Source organism: Balaenoptera musculus, chromosome 18, assembly GCF_009873245.2.
Source record: "Balaenoptera musculus isolate JJ_BM4_2016_0621 chromosome 18, mBalMus1.pri.v3, whole genome shotgun sequence".
Taxonomy (NCBI): Eukaryota; Metazoa; Chordata; class Mammalia; order Artiodactyla; family Balaenopteridae; genus Balaenoptera; species Balaenoptera musculus.
In genome coordinates this window covers 15,834,186-15,850,965 of record NC_045802.1, presented here as the reverse complement: position 1 = coordinate 15,850,965, position 16,780 = coordinate 15,834,186, and the positions used below count along the sequence as shown (strand labels likewise).

At 38.1% G+C, this 16,780-nt stretch overlaps 1 protein-coding gene across 4 annotated transcripts in view; it reads left to right on the top strand.

The window, feature by feature from the left end:
- The window catches only part of LOC118883973 (phosphatidylinositol 3,4,5-trisphosphate 3-phosphatase TPTE2-like), a 97,835-nt gene that overhangs the window by 18,119 nt on the left and 62,936 nt on the right, over positions 1-16,780 (top strand). For all 4 annotated transcript variants that reach the window (XM_036831166.1, XM_036831167.1, XM_036831165.1 and 1 more), the window contains 5 exons: positions 526-579; positions 7,944-7,997; positions 8,525-8,578; positions 15,549-15,590; positions 16,457-16,510. In XM_036831166.1, the coding sequence (XP_036687061.1) occupies positions 526-579; positions 7,944-7,997; positions 8,525-8,578; positions 15,549-15,590; positions 16,457-16,510 (258 nt within the window). The remainder of the gene's footprint in view (positions 1-525; positions 580-7,943; positions 7,998-8,524; positions 8,579-15,548; positions 15,591-16,456; positions 16,511-16,780) is intronic.

Sequence of the window (16,780 nt, the reverse complement as noted above, 5' to 3'; positions counted from 1 at the left end):
CTACTCTATCTCAGCTCTGGCCCTCACCCTCCAGAACTCTGCTACCATCTAAAGCTGGTGTCCCAACTCTAAACCCACCATCATATTGGAGAGATCCCCTGCCTCAGGCTTGTTGTTCTTTGAACCAAACTGAGGAACAGCAAAGGAGTACATGGTACAAGGAAAGTAGGGCTGCAGGGGAGGGAAGGATAATCAGGAAGTTAGAAGGGGCTGGAAGTTTGTAGATCTACAGGCTGAAGTTGAATTTTGAAGTAAATGCAACCTCAGTGCAGTTACACATGAGAGTTAGGTGTAGAAATCAAGAATTGTACTTTTCTAGATTTGTCAGTCTTCTTGGACAGGCCTAAGGTCTTCATTACAACTAATAAAGCCCTATTTCTTGGGAAAATTGAAATACTGATTGCCAAATAAGTAACTTCCATGTAGATTTTTAGAGTTCAACCAGTTTACAAATTGAAGACTACTTGTAACTAATTAACTCTATGAAGTCATTTGGAGTTTGATCGTGTGTTTTTAATTCCTTAGAAATGACGCATATGAATTGACATCAGGAATCTATGACGGAGCCACCTATGAAAGGTGAGGTATATATTGAGGGGTGGGGGGCCAGGGGAAGTGAAGTGGAGAAATTTAGTTTCGGGATTATCCATGGCAATGCAGAATTTTCTGGACAATGATCTAAAATTCTTTCTAAAAACATAGTAATTGCAGTGAGTTGTTATGTTTACTATATTTTTTAGATTCAAGGAATCCTTATTGTTCAGATAAATTCATTATATCACTATTCTATATAGAATATCACTAATGATAAATTTCTGCATACTAGTGAAGTAAAATAGAACAATTCTTGAGGGTCGATGATGGTAATAAAGATGTTAACTTTGGTAATTCATATGAATAAGTCAGTGTGAAGTTTGAAAGGAGGGAACTATTGGTGGATCTCTTATCATTGGGAAGATAGGGTTTATACTGATGCATGAAGAAAAGGGAAAACTATGGAAAGTAAAGATATAGTGGCACTGAACAGCACCTTCAATCAACTGGACCTAATTGACATTTATAGAAGAGCTCATTTAACAAGAGCGGAATATATATCCTTCTCAAGCTCACGTGAAACATTCACCAATATAGATCACATTCTGGGACATAAAACACACCTTAGCAAATTTAAAAGAATAGGAATCATACAAAATTTGCTGTCAGACAACAATGGAGTTAAACTAGAAGTCAGTAACAGAAAGATAGCTCGGAAGTCCCCAAGTACTTGAAGGTTAAACGGTGTACTTCTCAATAACACGTGGGTCAAAGTAGAAGTCTCAAGAGAAATTTTAAAGTCTTTTGAACTAAATGAAAATGGAAATACAAACTATCAAAATTTGTAGGATGCAGCAAAAGCAGTGCTTAGAGGGAAATTTACAGCCTTGAATGCATATATTAAAGAAAGATCTAAAATCAATAAGCTTCCAGCTTAGGAAACAAAAGGGAAAAAAGACCAATATAAACCTAAAAAAAGCAGAAAAAAAGAGATAATAAAAGAGCAGAAATCAATGAAATTGAAGGCAAGAAAACAATAGAGAAAATCAACAAAGCCAAAAGCTTGTTCTTTGAAAAGATCAATAAAATTGATATCTCTTTGGCCAGGCTAACAGGAACAAGAGACAGAAGACACAAATTGCTAATGTCAGAAATGAAATGGGGGTTATCATGACTGATCATATGGACATTGAAGGGATAATAAAGGAATATTATGAACAACTCCAAGCCTACAAAGTTGATAGCTTACATGAAATGGAGTAATGCTTTAAAAGATACTGCCAAAACTCATACAAGGAGGAATAGATCATCTGAATAGACCTGTATCTGTTAAAGAAATGGAATCAATAATTAAACTTTCCAAAACAGACGCTAGGCCTAGATGGTTTCACTGGTCAATGGTCAACGTTCCACCAAACATTTAAGGAAGAAATGATGTCAATTTTCTAAACTGTTCCAGAGAATAAAAGCAGAGAGAACACTTCCTAACTCATTCTCTGAAGTCAGCATTACCATAAACCAGACAAAAACGTTACAAAAAATAAATAAATAAAAGCACAGAACATGGAGGCAAACATTCTAAACAAAATATTGGCAAATTGAATCCTACAATGTATGTAAAAAATTATTTACCCAGACCAAGTGGGATTTATCTCAGATAGGCAAGACCAGTTCAATATTTGAAAATCGGTCAGTGTAATCCATCACATCAACAGGCTAAAGAAGAAAAATTGATGCAGAAAAAGCATTTGGCAAAATCTAACATTCATTCATGATTAAAAAAAAAAAAACTTGGCAAACTAGGAATAGAGGGCAACGTTCTCAACTTGATGAAGAACAGCCATAAAACCCCTACAGCTAGCATCATACTTGATGGTGAGAAACTTGAAGCTTCTCTGCGAAGACCAGGTACAAGGCAAGGATGTCCCCCCGATATCACTCCTTTTCAACATCATACTGTAAATCCTAAGAAGGATTATAGTAATGAGCAATGAGAAGGAAATAAAAGTATGCAGATTGGAATGGAAACAATTAAATGTCTTTGTTCATATATGACATGATTGTCTATGAAGAAAATCCAAAAGAATCAATTAAAAAAAAAAACTTCTGGGCCTAATAAGCTTATGTCCTGTAACCTTGTATAACTGCTTAATATACAAACGCTGATCACTTTCCCACACACCAATAATGAACAGGAGGAATTTGAAATTAGAAGGACAACACCATTTAAATTAGGACCCCTCCAAATAGATTTATACCTAAATATTTATCCAACAAAATGTATAAGATCTATATGAGGAAAACTAAAAAATTCTTATGAATAAAATTAATGAACTAAATAAATGGCAGAGACTTTGTGTTCATGTGTAGGAAGCCTCAGTATTGTAAAGACGTTGATTCTTTCAAATTGTAGATTCAATGCAATCTGAATCAAACTCCCAGAAAGTTATTTTTGGGATATTGGCAAACTGATTCTAAAGTTTATATGGGAAGGCAAAAGACCCAGAATAGCCAACACACTATTGAGGAAGAGTAAAGTCAGAGGACTGACAATACCCAACTTAAGTCTTAGTGTAAAGCTACAGTAATCAAGACATGTGGTGATGGTTAAAGAATAAACAAATAGATCAAAGGAATAGAATAGAGAGCCCAGAAACTGGCCAACATAAATATAGACAACTGGTCTTTGATGAAGGAGCAAAGGTACAACAGTAGAGAAAGGATAGTTTTTCAACAAATCATGCTGGAACAACTGGACATCCACATGCAAAAAATAAGCTAGACACAGATCTTACATGCTTCACAAAAATTAAATCATATCACAGACCTAAACATAAAATGCAAATCTCTAAAACTCCTAGAAGGTAACACAGGAGAAAAGCTGGATGACCTTTAGTTTAGTAATGACTTTTAGATACAACACCAAAATCAAGATTACGAAAGAAAAAAGGTGATAACTTGAACTTCATCTGAATTAAAAACTTCTGCTTTGTGAAAGATCTTAAGAGAATGAGAAGACAAGTCAGCCACAGACTAGTAGAAATTATTGGCGAAAGACACATCTGATAAAGGAATGCTATCCAAATTAAACACAGAACTCTTAAAACTCATCAGGAAATGAATTATCCAATTTAAAAAAATGGGCAAAAGATTTGAACAGACACCTCCCCAAAGAAAATACACAGGTGGCAAATAAGCATATGAGAAGATGCTCAACATCACATGTCACTCAGGAATTGCAAATTAAAACAAATTTTGTTGCATGCCTCTTAAAATGGTCAAAATCTGGGACACTGACCACACCAAATGATGGTCAGGTTGTGGAGCAACAGGAAACTTCATTCATTGCTGGTGGCAATGCAAAATGGTGTAGCCACTTTGGAAGGCAGTTTGGCAATTTCTTACAAAGCAAAATATAGTCTTGCCATATGATTCAGAAATTATGCTCCAAATGCGTTGGAAACTTTTGTCTACACAAAAACCTGCACACAAATATTTTAGCAGCTTTACTGATAATTGCCAAAAGCTGGAAGCAACCAAGATGTCATAGATGAATAGAAAAACAAACTGTGATAGCTATATATAATGGAAAATTATTCCACAATTAAAAGAAATGAGCTATCAAGCCATACAGAGAAACAGAGGAACCTTAAATGCATAAGTGCTAAGTGAAAGAAATCAGTCTGAAAAGGCTACATACTATGTGATTCCAACTATATGACACTGTGGCAAAGGTAAAACTATAGAGACAGTAAAAATATCAGGAGTCGGGATTGGGGGTGCAGAGGGATGAATAGGCAGAGCACAGGAGACGTTTAGGGCAGTGCAACAATTCAGTATGATGCTGTCATGGTGGATACATGGCATTATGCATTTGGCAAAATCAGTAGACCTGTACAACACAAAGGGTGAACACCAGTTTCAACTATGGACATTAGTTAACAATAACGGATCAATATTGGTTCATCAGTTGTAACAGATGTACCGGACGAATGCAAGATGTTAATAATAGGAGAAACTGTTAGGGAGAAGGAGGTATATGGAACTCTCTCTATCTCCTGCTTAATTTTTCTATAAACCTAAAGTTGTTCTAAAAAAATAAATTATTTAAAAAAAATTTACAACCACAAAGGAATATCACCTCATGCCTGTTAGAATGGCATTGTTGGGCTTCCCTGGTGGCACAGTGGTTAAGAATCTGCCTGCCAATGCAGGGGACACAGGTTCAAGCCCTGGTCCAGTAAGATCCCACATGCTGTGGAGCAGCTAAGCCCATGTGCCACAACTACTGAGCCTGTGCTCTAGAGCCTGCGAGCCACAACTACTGAGCCCGTGTGCCACAACTACTGAAGCCCACACGCCTAGAGCCTGTGCTCCTCAACAAGAGAAGCCACTGCAATGAGAAGCCCGTGCACCACAACGAAGAGTAGCCCGCACTCGCCGCAACTAGAGAAAACCCGCGTGCAGCAACAAAGACCCAACGCAGCCAAAAAAATAAATATAAATAAAATAAATTTTAAAAAATGTATGTATAGAATGGCATTGTCAGAAAGATAAAAAATAACAAGTGTTGACAAGGATGTGGAGAGAAGGGAACGCTTGTGCACTGTTGGTAGGAATGTAAATTGTTACAGCCACTATGAAAAACACTATGGAAATTTCTCAAAAAATTAAAAATAGAATTGTCATATGATCCAGCGATTCCACTTCTGGGTATTTATCTGAAGAAAATGAAAACACTAACTTGAAAAGACATTTGCACCCCCCGTGTTCATTGCATTATTTACAGTAGCCAAGACATGGCAACAACGTGTCCGTTGACCAATGAATGGATGAAGAAGTTGTGGTATATATGTATACAATGGAACATATTCAGCCATAAAAAAAAGAATGAAATCTTGCTATTTGCAACAGCATGGGTAGAACTTGTGGACATTTACGCTAAGTGAAATAAGTTAGAGAAAGATAAATATCATATGATCTCACTTGTATGTGGAATCTTAAAAGAAAAAAAAGCTCATAAGTAAGAGAAAAGATTGGTGGTTTCCAGAAATGGGGGGTGAGGGCTGCGTAGGGGGTGGGTGAAATGGGTGAGGGAAGTCAAAAGGTACAAACTTCCAGTTATAAAATAAGTCACCCTGGGGATGTAATGTACAGCATGGTGACTATAGTGAATAATACTAATAATACTGTACGAGGGATGGTACCTGCAAACTACAGTTGAATTTGAAATAATTGCAAACACAAAAACCAGTTACACCTTGGGATTAGGTTCAGAAGTAAAGAAATGGTTTTAAATCTTGCTCCATTAAGGATTCTTTTACAGGCCTAGGAATTTCATTGCCACCGTGTAAAGCCGCATTTCTAGGGTAAAATGAAATACTTATTTCCAAATAACCAAATTACACATGAATTTGCAATTTTCAATTCATAATTGAAAATTTGTGTATCTCTCTACAACTTAGCTAATTTGAATGAAAAAAGTAAGTCTGTGAAATCACATGATGTTTCTGTACATTTTAATCCTTAAGCTATGAGCAGAATGAATTGATATCGGTAACCAATAAGGAAGCCATCACTGAAAGGTGAGATTATATATAGATAGATATGTAAAGTTGCACACACAGAGATATGTAATACGAAGTTTCTTGTATGCTTTTTCTAAAATGTTGGCATGTTCTATATGTAACATTCTGGTTTTGATCTAGTTGGATAAAAGAGAAACAGATCAGAAAAGGGAGATTTACTCCCATCTGAGTGACTAGTAGCCAAAACTCTTAGAAACCTGTCACATTGCCCGTGTGAGACTCTGCTAGAATGGGCTGTATTAGTTTGCTAGGGCTGCTGTAACAAAATATCGCAAATCGAGTGGTTTAAACAACAAAAATTTGTCTCAATCCTCAAGGCTAGAAGCTGGTATCAGGATGTTGGCAGGGTTGGTTTCTTCTGAGAGCTGTGAGGAAGAATCTCTTCCATGCCTCTCTCCTAGCTTCTGGCGGCTGCTGTCAATTGCTCCAATCTCTGCCTTCATCTTCACATGGCATTCTTTCCTCTTGTATAAGGACATCAGTCATATTGGATTAGGAACCCCCCACTAACCAGTATGACCACATCTTGACTAATTACTGCTGCAACAATGCTACTTTCAATAAGGTCACATTCTGAGTTAAAGGGGATAAGACTTCAACATACGAATTTTGGTGGGACAGTATTCAGCCTACGATGTGGGACAAATGAGGAGAGATTCATGTTTGGAAACAAGGGGAAGGCTAGCAGTGACCTGGGAAGAGGTGAGCCCTCAGCAGAAGGGAAAGGGGCTAACAGACCCTGGATCTGTCCCACACCCTCCAGAGCTCTGCCACTACGTAAGGGTCCTCAAACCCAAACCCATGATGGCAGTGGAAGTGGCTGGAGCCGTCACTGCCGCAGGCCTGCAGTTGTTGACCCTGTGTGAGGGGCAGGAAAGATGACCAGGAGGGGTGAAAATAAGGAAGTGATGGAACTTGAGAGTCAGGAATTTAGATGCAGTAAGAGGGATGCGTACCTACAAACTGAAGTTAAATTGAAATAAATGCCATCACAAAAGGCTGTGACCATTCGGATTAAAGGAATAGTGAGGAACTTGAGGCATTACTATTTTCACAGGCCTAAGATATCAATTACTGCCATGTAAAGTCTCATGTTTAATGAAAAGGACATACCAGGTTCAATTTAGTGTTATATACGTGAGTTTCTTAAAGATCAACAAGTTCATAAGTATATAGTAATTGTAGCCATTTAAATGACAAAAATCAAGTCGGTCAATTACATGTGATGTCTGACCGTGTACCTTTTAAACGCTTTAGCCCATACCTGAATGAATTGATTGATATCAGAAACATGAGGAAGCCACGAGCAAAATATGAGATATAAAGGAATAAAGATACATATATAATTAATATATTATACATATGCATATACATATTTCTGTCAACACAAACACACACATGCTCACACACAGACAATATAAAGAGAGAGAGATTGAAATTTGTGAAATTTACTCTAAGGAGCATTCATGGAAATAAGAGTGTGTTTGACACTGTTTCTAAGTCGAGTCACAGTAGGATCTGTAGGTAACTCTATCTGCTATGGGTCCAGTTGGAAAAAAGAGGAGCAAGTCATTAAAAGGGATGCTTCTTTCTCTAAGTGTGCTACCACTACTTACAGGCCTAAGATAATCATTACCACCTTATATAAGGCCTCATTTCTAATAAAAATGACATAGCAGGCTCAGTTTTGTGATATATACATGAATTTTTAAAGATCAACCAGTTCAAAAGTTGTAGAGTAACTGTAGCTATTTGAATGAAAAAAAAGTAAGTCTAGAATTACGTGTGGTGTGTGAACCATGTATCTTCTCAATCTTTTAGCACTACCCTGAATGAATTGACATCAGAAACCTACAAGGATGGCAACAATGAAACGTGAGATATAAATATTAAAGATAAATATATTTTATATGTACATGTATGCACATATATTTATATACTCTTATCAATATGAACACACAAACATATATAAACATAAATACCATGGAAGAAAAAGAGGTGCAATTTTCAAATTCATTCTTAGGAGTATCCATGACAATACAGTGTCTTTGACATTCTTATTAAATCTTCTCACTGTAACACCTGTTAGTAACTTTCTATCTTTTTTGGATCTAGTTGGATAAAAGAGGAACAGGTCATAAGAGGAATCCTTCCTCCTAATAACTACTGGCCAATTCCTGAGTCATGAACTTTTCTGATAGGTCAAAACATTTATTACAAATGTATATAGAATCATTTCTGGGAAAAATGAGATATCAGATTCCAAATAACTGATTTACATGTGAATTTTCTAAGAGCCAACCAGTTTATAAGTTCAAGGGTAATTATAGCCCACCTGAACTAAAAAAGTAAAAGTCTAGAAGTCTTGGGGTATCTTATTTTGTCTGTTTTTAATCCTTTAGCACTGCCCCGAGTGAATGGACAGCAGCGTCTTCTGAAGGACTGTCCAATGCAAGGTGAGCTATGATGAATAACTATGTATGTAATATGTACACACACACATATGTGCATAATATACAGAGAGATTGAGATTTGGATGTTCACCTTTAGGAACAGCCATGGGAATACAGAATTCCCTCGATACTGTTTCTAAAGTCCTCTCCTGGTAAGGTTTCTATATGTAACATTCTTTGTCTTTTGAACTGAGGTAGAAAAAGGATGAACAGGCCGTAAAGGAGGTCTTCTTAATCCTAGTATTTGTCACCTTTGGTTGCTGTGAGCGACACTCTGCTAGGCTGGGTAAGGGAGGAGAGAAACTTTTTTGGAGCAAGGAGGAATTGGCCGTGGGCAGGGAGCAGAGGAGGCTTCAGCCAAAGGATGGAGCTCGTAGAACCCAGATCATCCATGACCCTCCAGAGCTTTTCACCATGTGAAGCTGGTACCACAAACCCTCATCACATGGAGGGGCCCTGACTCAGGCCTGCAGTTACTCTGCAGTGTCTGAGGGCCAGGAAAGACAACCATGATGGGGTGGGAGTCCGAGCATGATGAAGGGACTTGAGAAGCAGGAAATTATGTGGAGGAAGAGGGATGTGTACTTGCAAATTGAAGTTGAACTTGAAATGAATGCCACGCCAGAAGGCTGCTCTACATTGGGTCAGATTCAGTAGTAAAGAACTGTACTTAACGCTTGAGTCATTAACTTTTTTTTTCTTTTTTTTTATATTTAATTTTATTTATCTTTTTACACAACAGGTTCTTATTAGTCATCCATTTTATACACATCAGTGTATACATGTCAATCCCAATCTCCCAATTCATCCCACCACCACCCCCCCACCCCCTGGCCACCTTCCCCCCTTGGTGTCCATACGTTTGTTCTCTACATACATCTGTGTCTCTATTTCTGCCCTGCAAACCGGTTCATCTGTACCATTTTTCTAGGTTCCACATATATGCATTAATATACGGTGTTCGTTTTTCTCTTTCTGACTTACTTCACTCTGTATGACAGTCTCTAGATTCATCCACGTCTCTACAAATGACCCAATTTCGTTCCTTTTTATGGCTGAGTAATATTCCATTGTATATATGTACCACAACTTCTCTATCCATTCATCTGTCGATGGGCATTTAGGTTGCTTCCATGACCTGGCTATTGTAAATAGCGCAGCAATGAACATTGGAGTGCACATGTCTTTTTGAATTATGGTTTTCTCTGGGTATATGCCCAGTAGTGGGATTGCTGGGTCATACGGTAATTCTATTTTTAGTTTTTTAAGGAACCTCCATAGTGCCTGTATCAATTTACATTCCCACCAACAGTGCAAGAGGGTTCCCTTTTCTCCACACCCTCTCCAGCATTTGTTGTTTGTAGATTTTCTGATGATGCCCATTCTAACTGGTATGAGGTGATACCTCATTGTAGTTTTGATTTGCATTTCTCTAGTAATTAGTGATGTTGAGCAGCTTTTCATGTGCTTCTTGCCCATGTGTATGTCCTCTTTGGAGAAATGTCTATTTAGGTCTTCTGCCCATTTTTGGATTGGGTTGTTTGTTTTTTTAGTATTGAGATGCATGAGCTGTTTATATATTTTGGAGATTAATCCTTTGTCCACTGATCATTTGCACATATTTTTTTCCCATTCTGAGGGTTGTCTTTTCGTCTTGTTTGTAGTTTCCTTTGCTTTGCAAAAGATTTTAAGTTTCATTAGGTCCCATTTGTTTATTTTTGTTTTTATTTCCATTACTCAAGGAGGTGGATCAAAAAAGATCTTGCTGTGATTTATGTCTAAGAGTGTTCTTACTATGTTTTCCTCTAAGAGTTTTATAGTGTCTGGTCTTACATTTAGGTCTCTAATCCATTTTGAGTTTATTTTTGTGTATGGTGTTAGGGAATGTTCTAATTTCATTCTTTTACATGTAGCTGTCCAGTTCTCCTAGCACCACTTATTGAAGAGACTGTCTTTTCTCCATTGTATATCCTTGCCTCCTTTGTCATAGATTAGTTGACCATAGGTGCATGGGTTTATCTCTGGGCTTTCTATCCTGTTCCATTGATCTACATTTCTGTTTTTGTGCCAGTACCATATTGTCTTGATTACTGTACCTTTGTAGTATAGTCTGAAGTCAGGGATTCTGATTCCTCCAGCTCCGTTTATTTCCCTCAAGACTGCTTTGGCTATTCGGGGTCTTTTGTGTCTCCATACAAATTTTAAGATTTTTTTTGTTCTAGTTCCATAAAAAATGCCATTGGTAATTTGATAGGGATTGCATTGAATCTGTAGATTGCTTTGGGTAGTATAGTCATTTTCACAATAGTCATTCTTCCAATCCAAGAACATGGTATATCTCTCCACCTGTTGGTATCATCTTTAATTTCTTTCATCAGTGTCTTATAGTTTTCTGCATACAGGTCTTTTGTCTCCCTAAGTAGGTTTATTCCTAGGTATTTTATTCTTTTTGTTGCAGTGGTAAATGGGAGTGTTTCCTTAATTTCTCTTTCAGATTTTTCATCATTAGTGTATAGGAATGCAAGAGATTTCTGTGCATTAATTTTGTATCCCGCAACTTTGCCAAATTCATTGTTTAGCTCTAGTAGTTTTCTGGTGGCATCTTTAGGATTCTCTATGTATAGTATCATGTCATCTGCAAACAGTGACAGTTTTACTTCTTCTTTTCCAATTTGGATTCCTTTTATTTCTTTTTCTTCTCTGATGGCTGTGGCTAGGACTTCCAACACTGTGTTGAATTATAGTGGCGAGAGTGGACATCCTTGTCTTATTCCTGACCTGAGAGGAAATGCTTTCAGTTTTTCACCATTGAGCATGATGTTTGCTGTGGGTTTGTCATATATGGCCCTTATTATGTTGAGGTAGGTTCCCTCTATGCCCACTCTCTGGAGAATTTTTATCATAAATGGGTGTTGAATTTTGTCAAAAGCTTTTTCTGCATCTATTCAGATGATCATATGGTTTTTATCCTTCAGTTTGTTAATATGGTGTATCACATTGATTGATTTGCGTATGTTGAAGAATCCTTGCATCCCTGGGATAAATCCCACTTAATCATGGTGTATGATCCTTTTAATGTGTTGTTGGATTCTGTTTGCTAGTATTTTGTTGAGGATTTTTGCATCCATATTCATCAGTGATATTGGTCTGTAATTTTCTTTTTTTGTAGTATCTTTGTCTGGTTTTGGTATCAGGGTGATGGTGGCCTCATAGAATGAGTTTGGGAGTGTTCCTTCCTCTGCAATTTTTTGGAAGAGTTTGAGAAGGATGGGTGTTAGCTCTTCTCTAAATGTTTGATAGAATTCACCTGTGAAGCCATCTAGTCATGGACTTTTGTTTGTTGGAAGATTTTTAATCACAGTTTCAATTTCATTATTTGTGATTGGTCTGTTCATATTTTCTGTTTCTTCCTGGTTCAGTCTTGGAAGGTTATACCTTTCTAAGAATTTGTCCATTTCTTCCAGGTTGTCCATTTTATCGGCATAGAGTTGCTTGTAGTAGTCTCTTAGGATGCTTTGTATTTCTGTGGTGTCTGTTGTAAGTTCTCCTTTTTCATTTCTAATTTTATTGATTTGAGTCCTCTCCCTCTTTTTCTTGATGAGTCTGGCTAATGGTTTCTCAATTTTGTTTATCTTCTCAAAGAACCATCTTTTAGTTTTATTGATCTTTGCTATTGTTTGTTTCTATTTCTGCTCTGATCTTTATGATTTCTTTCCTTCTGCTAACTTTGGGTTTTGTTTGTTCTTCTTTCTCTAGTTTCTTTAGGTGTAAGGTTAGATTGTTTATTTGAGATTTTTCTTGTTTCTTGAGGTAGGCTTGAATAGCTATAAACTTCCCTCTTAGAACTGCTTTTGCTGCATCCCATAGGTTTTGGATCGTCGTGTTTTCATTGTCATTTGTCTCTAGGTATTTTTTGATTTCCTCTTTGATTTCTTCGGTGATCTCTTGGTTATTTAGTAACGTATTGTTTAGCCTCCATGTGTTTGTGCTTTTTACGTTTTTTTCCCCGTGATTAATTTCTAATCTCCTAGCGTTATGGTCAGAAAAGATGCTTGATATGATTTCAGTTTTCTTAAATTTACTGAGGCTTGATTTGTGACCCAAGATGTGATCTATCCTGGAGAATGTTCTGTGCGCACTTGAGAAGAAAGTGTAATTTGCTGTTTTTGGAAGGAATGTCCTATAAATATCAATTAAATCTGTCTGGTCTGTTGTGTCATTTAAAGCTTGTGTTTCTTTGCTAATTTTCTGTTTGGATGATCTGTCCATTGGTGTAAGTGAGGTGTTAAAGTCCCCCACTATTACTGTGTTCCTGTCAATTTCCTCTTTTATAGCTGTTAGCAGTTGCCTTATGTATTGAGGTGCTCCTATGTTGGGTGCATATATATTTATAATTGTTATATCTTACTCTTGGATTGATCCCTTGATCATTATGTGGTGTCCTTCCTTGTCTCTTGTAACATTCTTTATTTTAAAGTCTGTTTTATCTAATATGAGTATTGCTACTCCAGCTTTCTTTTGATTCCCATTTGCATGGAATATCTTTTTCCATCCCCTCACTTTCGGTCTGAATGTGTCCCTAGGTCTGAAGTGGATCTCTTGTAGACAGCATATATATGGATCTTGTTTTTGTGTCCATTCAGCGAGACTGTGTCTTTTGGTTGGAGCATTTAATCCATTCACATTTAAGGTAATTATTGATATGTATGGTCCTATGACCATTTTCTTAATTGTTTTGGGTTTGTTTTTGTAGATCCTTTTCTTCTCTTGTGTTTCCCACTTAGAGAAGTTCCTTTAGCATTTGTTGTAGAGCTGGTTTGCTGGTGCTGAATTCTCTTAGCTTTTGCTTGTCTGTAAAGCTTTGGATTTCTCCATCGAATCTGAATGAGATCCTTGCTGGGTAGAGTAATCTTGGTTGTAGGTTCTTCCCTTTCATCACTTTAAGTATATCATGCCACTCCCTTCTGGCTTGTAGAGTTTCTGCTGAGAAATCAGCTCTTAACCTTATGGAAGTTCCCTTGTATGTTATTTGTCGTTTTTCCCTTGCTGCTTTCAATAAATTTTCTTTGTCTTTAATTTTTGTCAATTTGATTACTACATGTCTCAGCGTGTTTCTCCTTGGGTTTATCCTTTATGGGACTCTCTGCGCTTCCTGGACTTGGGTGGCTATTTCCTTTCCCATGTTAGGGAAGTTTTCAACTATAATCTCTTCAAATATTTTCTCGGGTCCTTTCTCTCTCTCTTCTCCTTTTGGGACCCCTATAATGCTAATGTTGTTGTGTTTAATGTTGTCCCAGAGGTCTCTTAGGCTGTCTTCATTTTTTTTCATTCTTTTTTCTTTATTCTGTTCCGCAGCAGTGAATTCCACCATTCTGTCTTCCAGGTCACTTATCCGTTCTTCTGCCTCAGTTATTCTGCTATTGATTCCTTCTAGTGTATTTTTCATTTCAGTTATTGTGTTGTTCATCTCTGTTTGTTTGTTCTTTAATTCTTCTAGGTGTTTGTTCTTTAATTCTTCTAGATCTTTGTTAAACATATCTTGCATCTTCTCAATCTTTGCCTCCATTCTTTTTCCAAGGTCCTGGATCATCTTCACTATCATTATTCTGAATTCTTTTCCTGGAAGGCTGCCTATCTCCACTTCATTTAGTTGCTTTTCTGGGGTTTTATCTTGTTCCTTCATCTGGTACATAGCCCTCTGCCTTTTCATCTTGTCTATCTTTCTGTGAATGTGGTTTTTGTCCACAGGCTGCAGGATTGTCGTTCTTCTTACTTCTGCTGTCTGCTCTCTGGTGGATGAGGGTATCTAAGAGGCTTGTGCAAGTTTCCTGATGGGAGGGACTGGTGGTGGGTAGAGCTGGCTTTTGCTTTGGTGGGCAGAGCTCAGTAAAACTTAAATCCACTTGTCTGCTGATAGGTGGGGCTTTGTTCCCTACCCGTTGGTTGTTTGGCCTCAGGCGACCCAACACTGGAGCCTACCCGGGCTCTTTGATGGGGCTAATGGCAGACTCTGGGAGGGCTCACACCAAGGAGTGCTTCCCAGAACTTCTGCTGCCAGTGTCCTTGTCCCCTCAGTGAGCCACAGCCACCCCCCGCCTCTGCAGGAGACCCTCCAACACTAGCAGGTAGGTCTGGTTCAGTCTCCTGTGGGGTCACTGCTCCTTCTCCTGAGTCCCATTGAGCACACTACTTTGTGTGTGCCCTCCAAGAGTGGAGTCTCTGTCTCCCCCAGTCCTGTCGACGTCCTGCAATCAAATCCCGCTAGCCTTCAAAGTCTGATTCTCTAGGAATTCCTCCTCCCGTTGCCGGACCCCCAGATTGGGAAGCCTGACGTGGGGCTCAGAACCTTCACTCCAGTGGGTGGACTTCTGCGGTATACGTGTTCTCCAGTTTGTGAGTCACCCACCCAGCAGTTATGGGATTTGATTTTATTGTGATTGCACCTCTCCTACCGTCTCATTGTGGCTTCTCCTTTGTCTTTGGATGTGGGGTATCTTTTTTGGTGAGTTCCAGTGTCTTCCTGTGGATGATTGTTCAGCAGTTAGTTGTGATTCTGGTGTTCTTGCAAGAGGGAGTGAGAGCACGTCCTTCTACTGCGCCATCTTGAACCAATCTTGAGTCATTAACTTTTTTGGTGGGTCAAAAATATTCATTACAATATATGTAGAATCATTTCTAGGAAAAATGAGATATCAGGTTCCAGATAACTGATTTACATGTGAATTTCCTAAGAGCCAACCAGTTTATAAGCTTAAGCGTAATTGTAGCAGGGAATTCTCTGGCGGTCCAGTGGTTAGGACAGCATGCTCTCACTGCTGAGGGCCCGGGTTCAATCCCTGTTTGGGGAACTAAGATCCCACAGGATGTGCAGTGCAGCCAAAAAAAAAAAGAGTAATTATAGCTAATTTGAACTAAAAATGTAAAAGTCTAGAAGTCATGTGGTATCTTACTATGTCTATCTTTAATACCATAGCACTGCCCTGAGTGAATTGGCAGGAGGTTTCTTCATGGCAAAGTAAGATATGATAAATAAATACATGTATAATATGTACACATGTACAAACATACATACATAACATAACATATTCATAGAGATTGAGATTTGGGATGTTCACCCTTGGAGCACCCATGGGAATATAGAATTCCCTTGATACTGTTTCTAACGTCCTCTCGTGGTAAGATTCTATGTGGAATAGTCTTTGTCTCTTGAATTGAGGTAGAAAAAGAGGCACAAGACATAGAGGGAGTCTTCTTACTCCCAGTCTTGACTCTCAGTTACTGGCAGCCAAACTCTCGGGAAACTGTCAGATTGCCTGTGTATGAGACTCTCCTGGAGTGGGTGTGGGGAAGATGAAAGCCATCTGGAGCAAGGAGAATAATAATAAATTGTATCAGCTACCATGTGAGGCCGATAAGCCAAATCCAGACCCATGTTCACATCAGATGGAGCCCCTGACTCAGGCTTGAGTTACTTGACCCTATGTCAGGGGCAGGAAAGACGAGCATGCTTCCTATGGAGCACAGACCTGGTGAGGAGGTTAGATTGGTCAAGAAAGTTGGGTACCTACAACCTGAAGTTGAATTTGAAATAAATTCCACCCCAAAAGGTTGTTACACATTGGCTCAGATTCAGTAGTAAAGAACTGTACTTCAATCTTGAGTCATTACCTTTTTGACAAGTGTAAGATATTCATTACAAATACATAAAGCCTCATTTCTGGGGAAAATGACCTACCAGGTTTCAAGCAATCGATTTACATGTCAGTTTTTAAAGGGTCATCTAGTTTGTAAGTGAAAGCATTAATTTAAACTAATTTGAACCAAAAAGTTTAACTGAGAAAATTATAGGGTGTCTGACTCTGTGCCTTTTTAATCCTTTAGCACTGCTTTGAGTGAATTGACAACAGGAAGACCTGATGGACCCACCACTAATACGTGAGATAGAAATAAAGATAGAGAGATGTCAACAACAACAAAAAATATGTATATAAATGCAGAGAGAGAGAGCATGTGAGAGTGAGAGAAACAGAGAGAGGAAAGGGGAGAGAGGTTGATTATATTTGGGAGGTTCATTTTTAGGAGTATTCATGACATAACAGAGTGTCCTTGACATTGTTTCTAAATCTTTTTACTGTAGCCTATGTAAGTATGTTTCTTTCTTTCTTTCTTTTTGTATCTAGTTGGATAAAACAGAAACAGGTCATA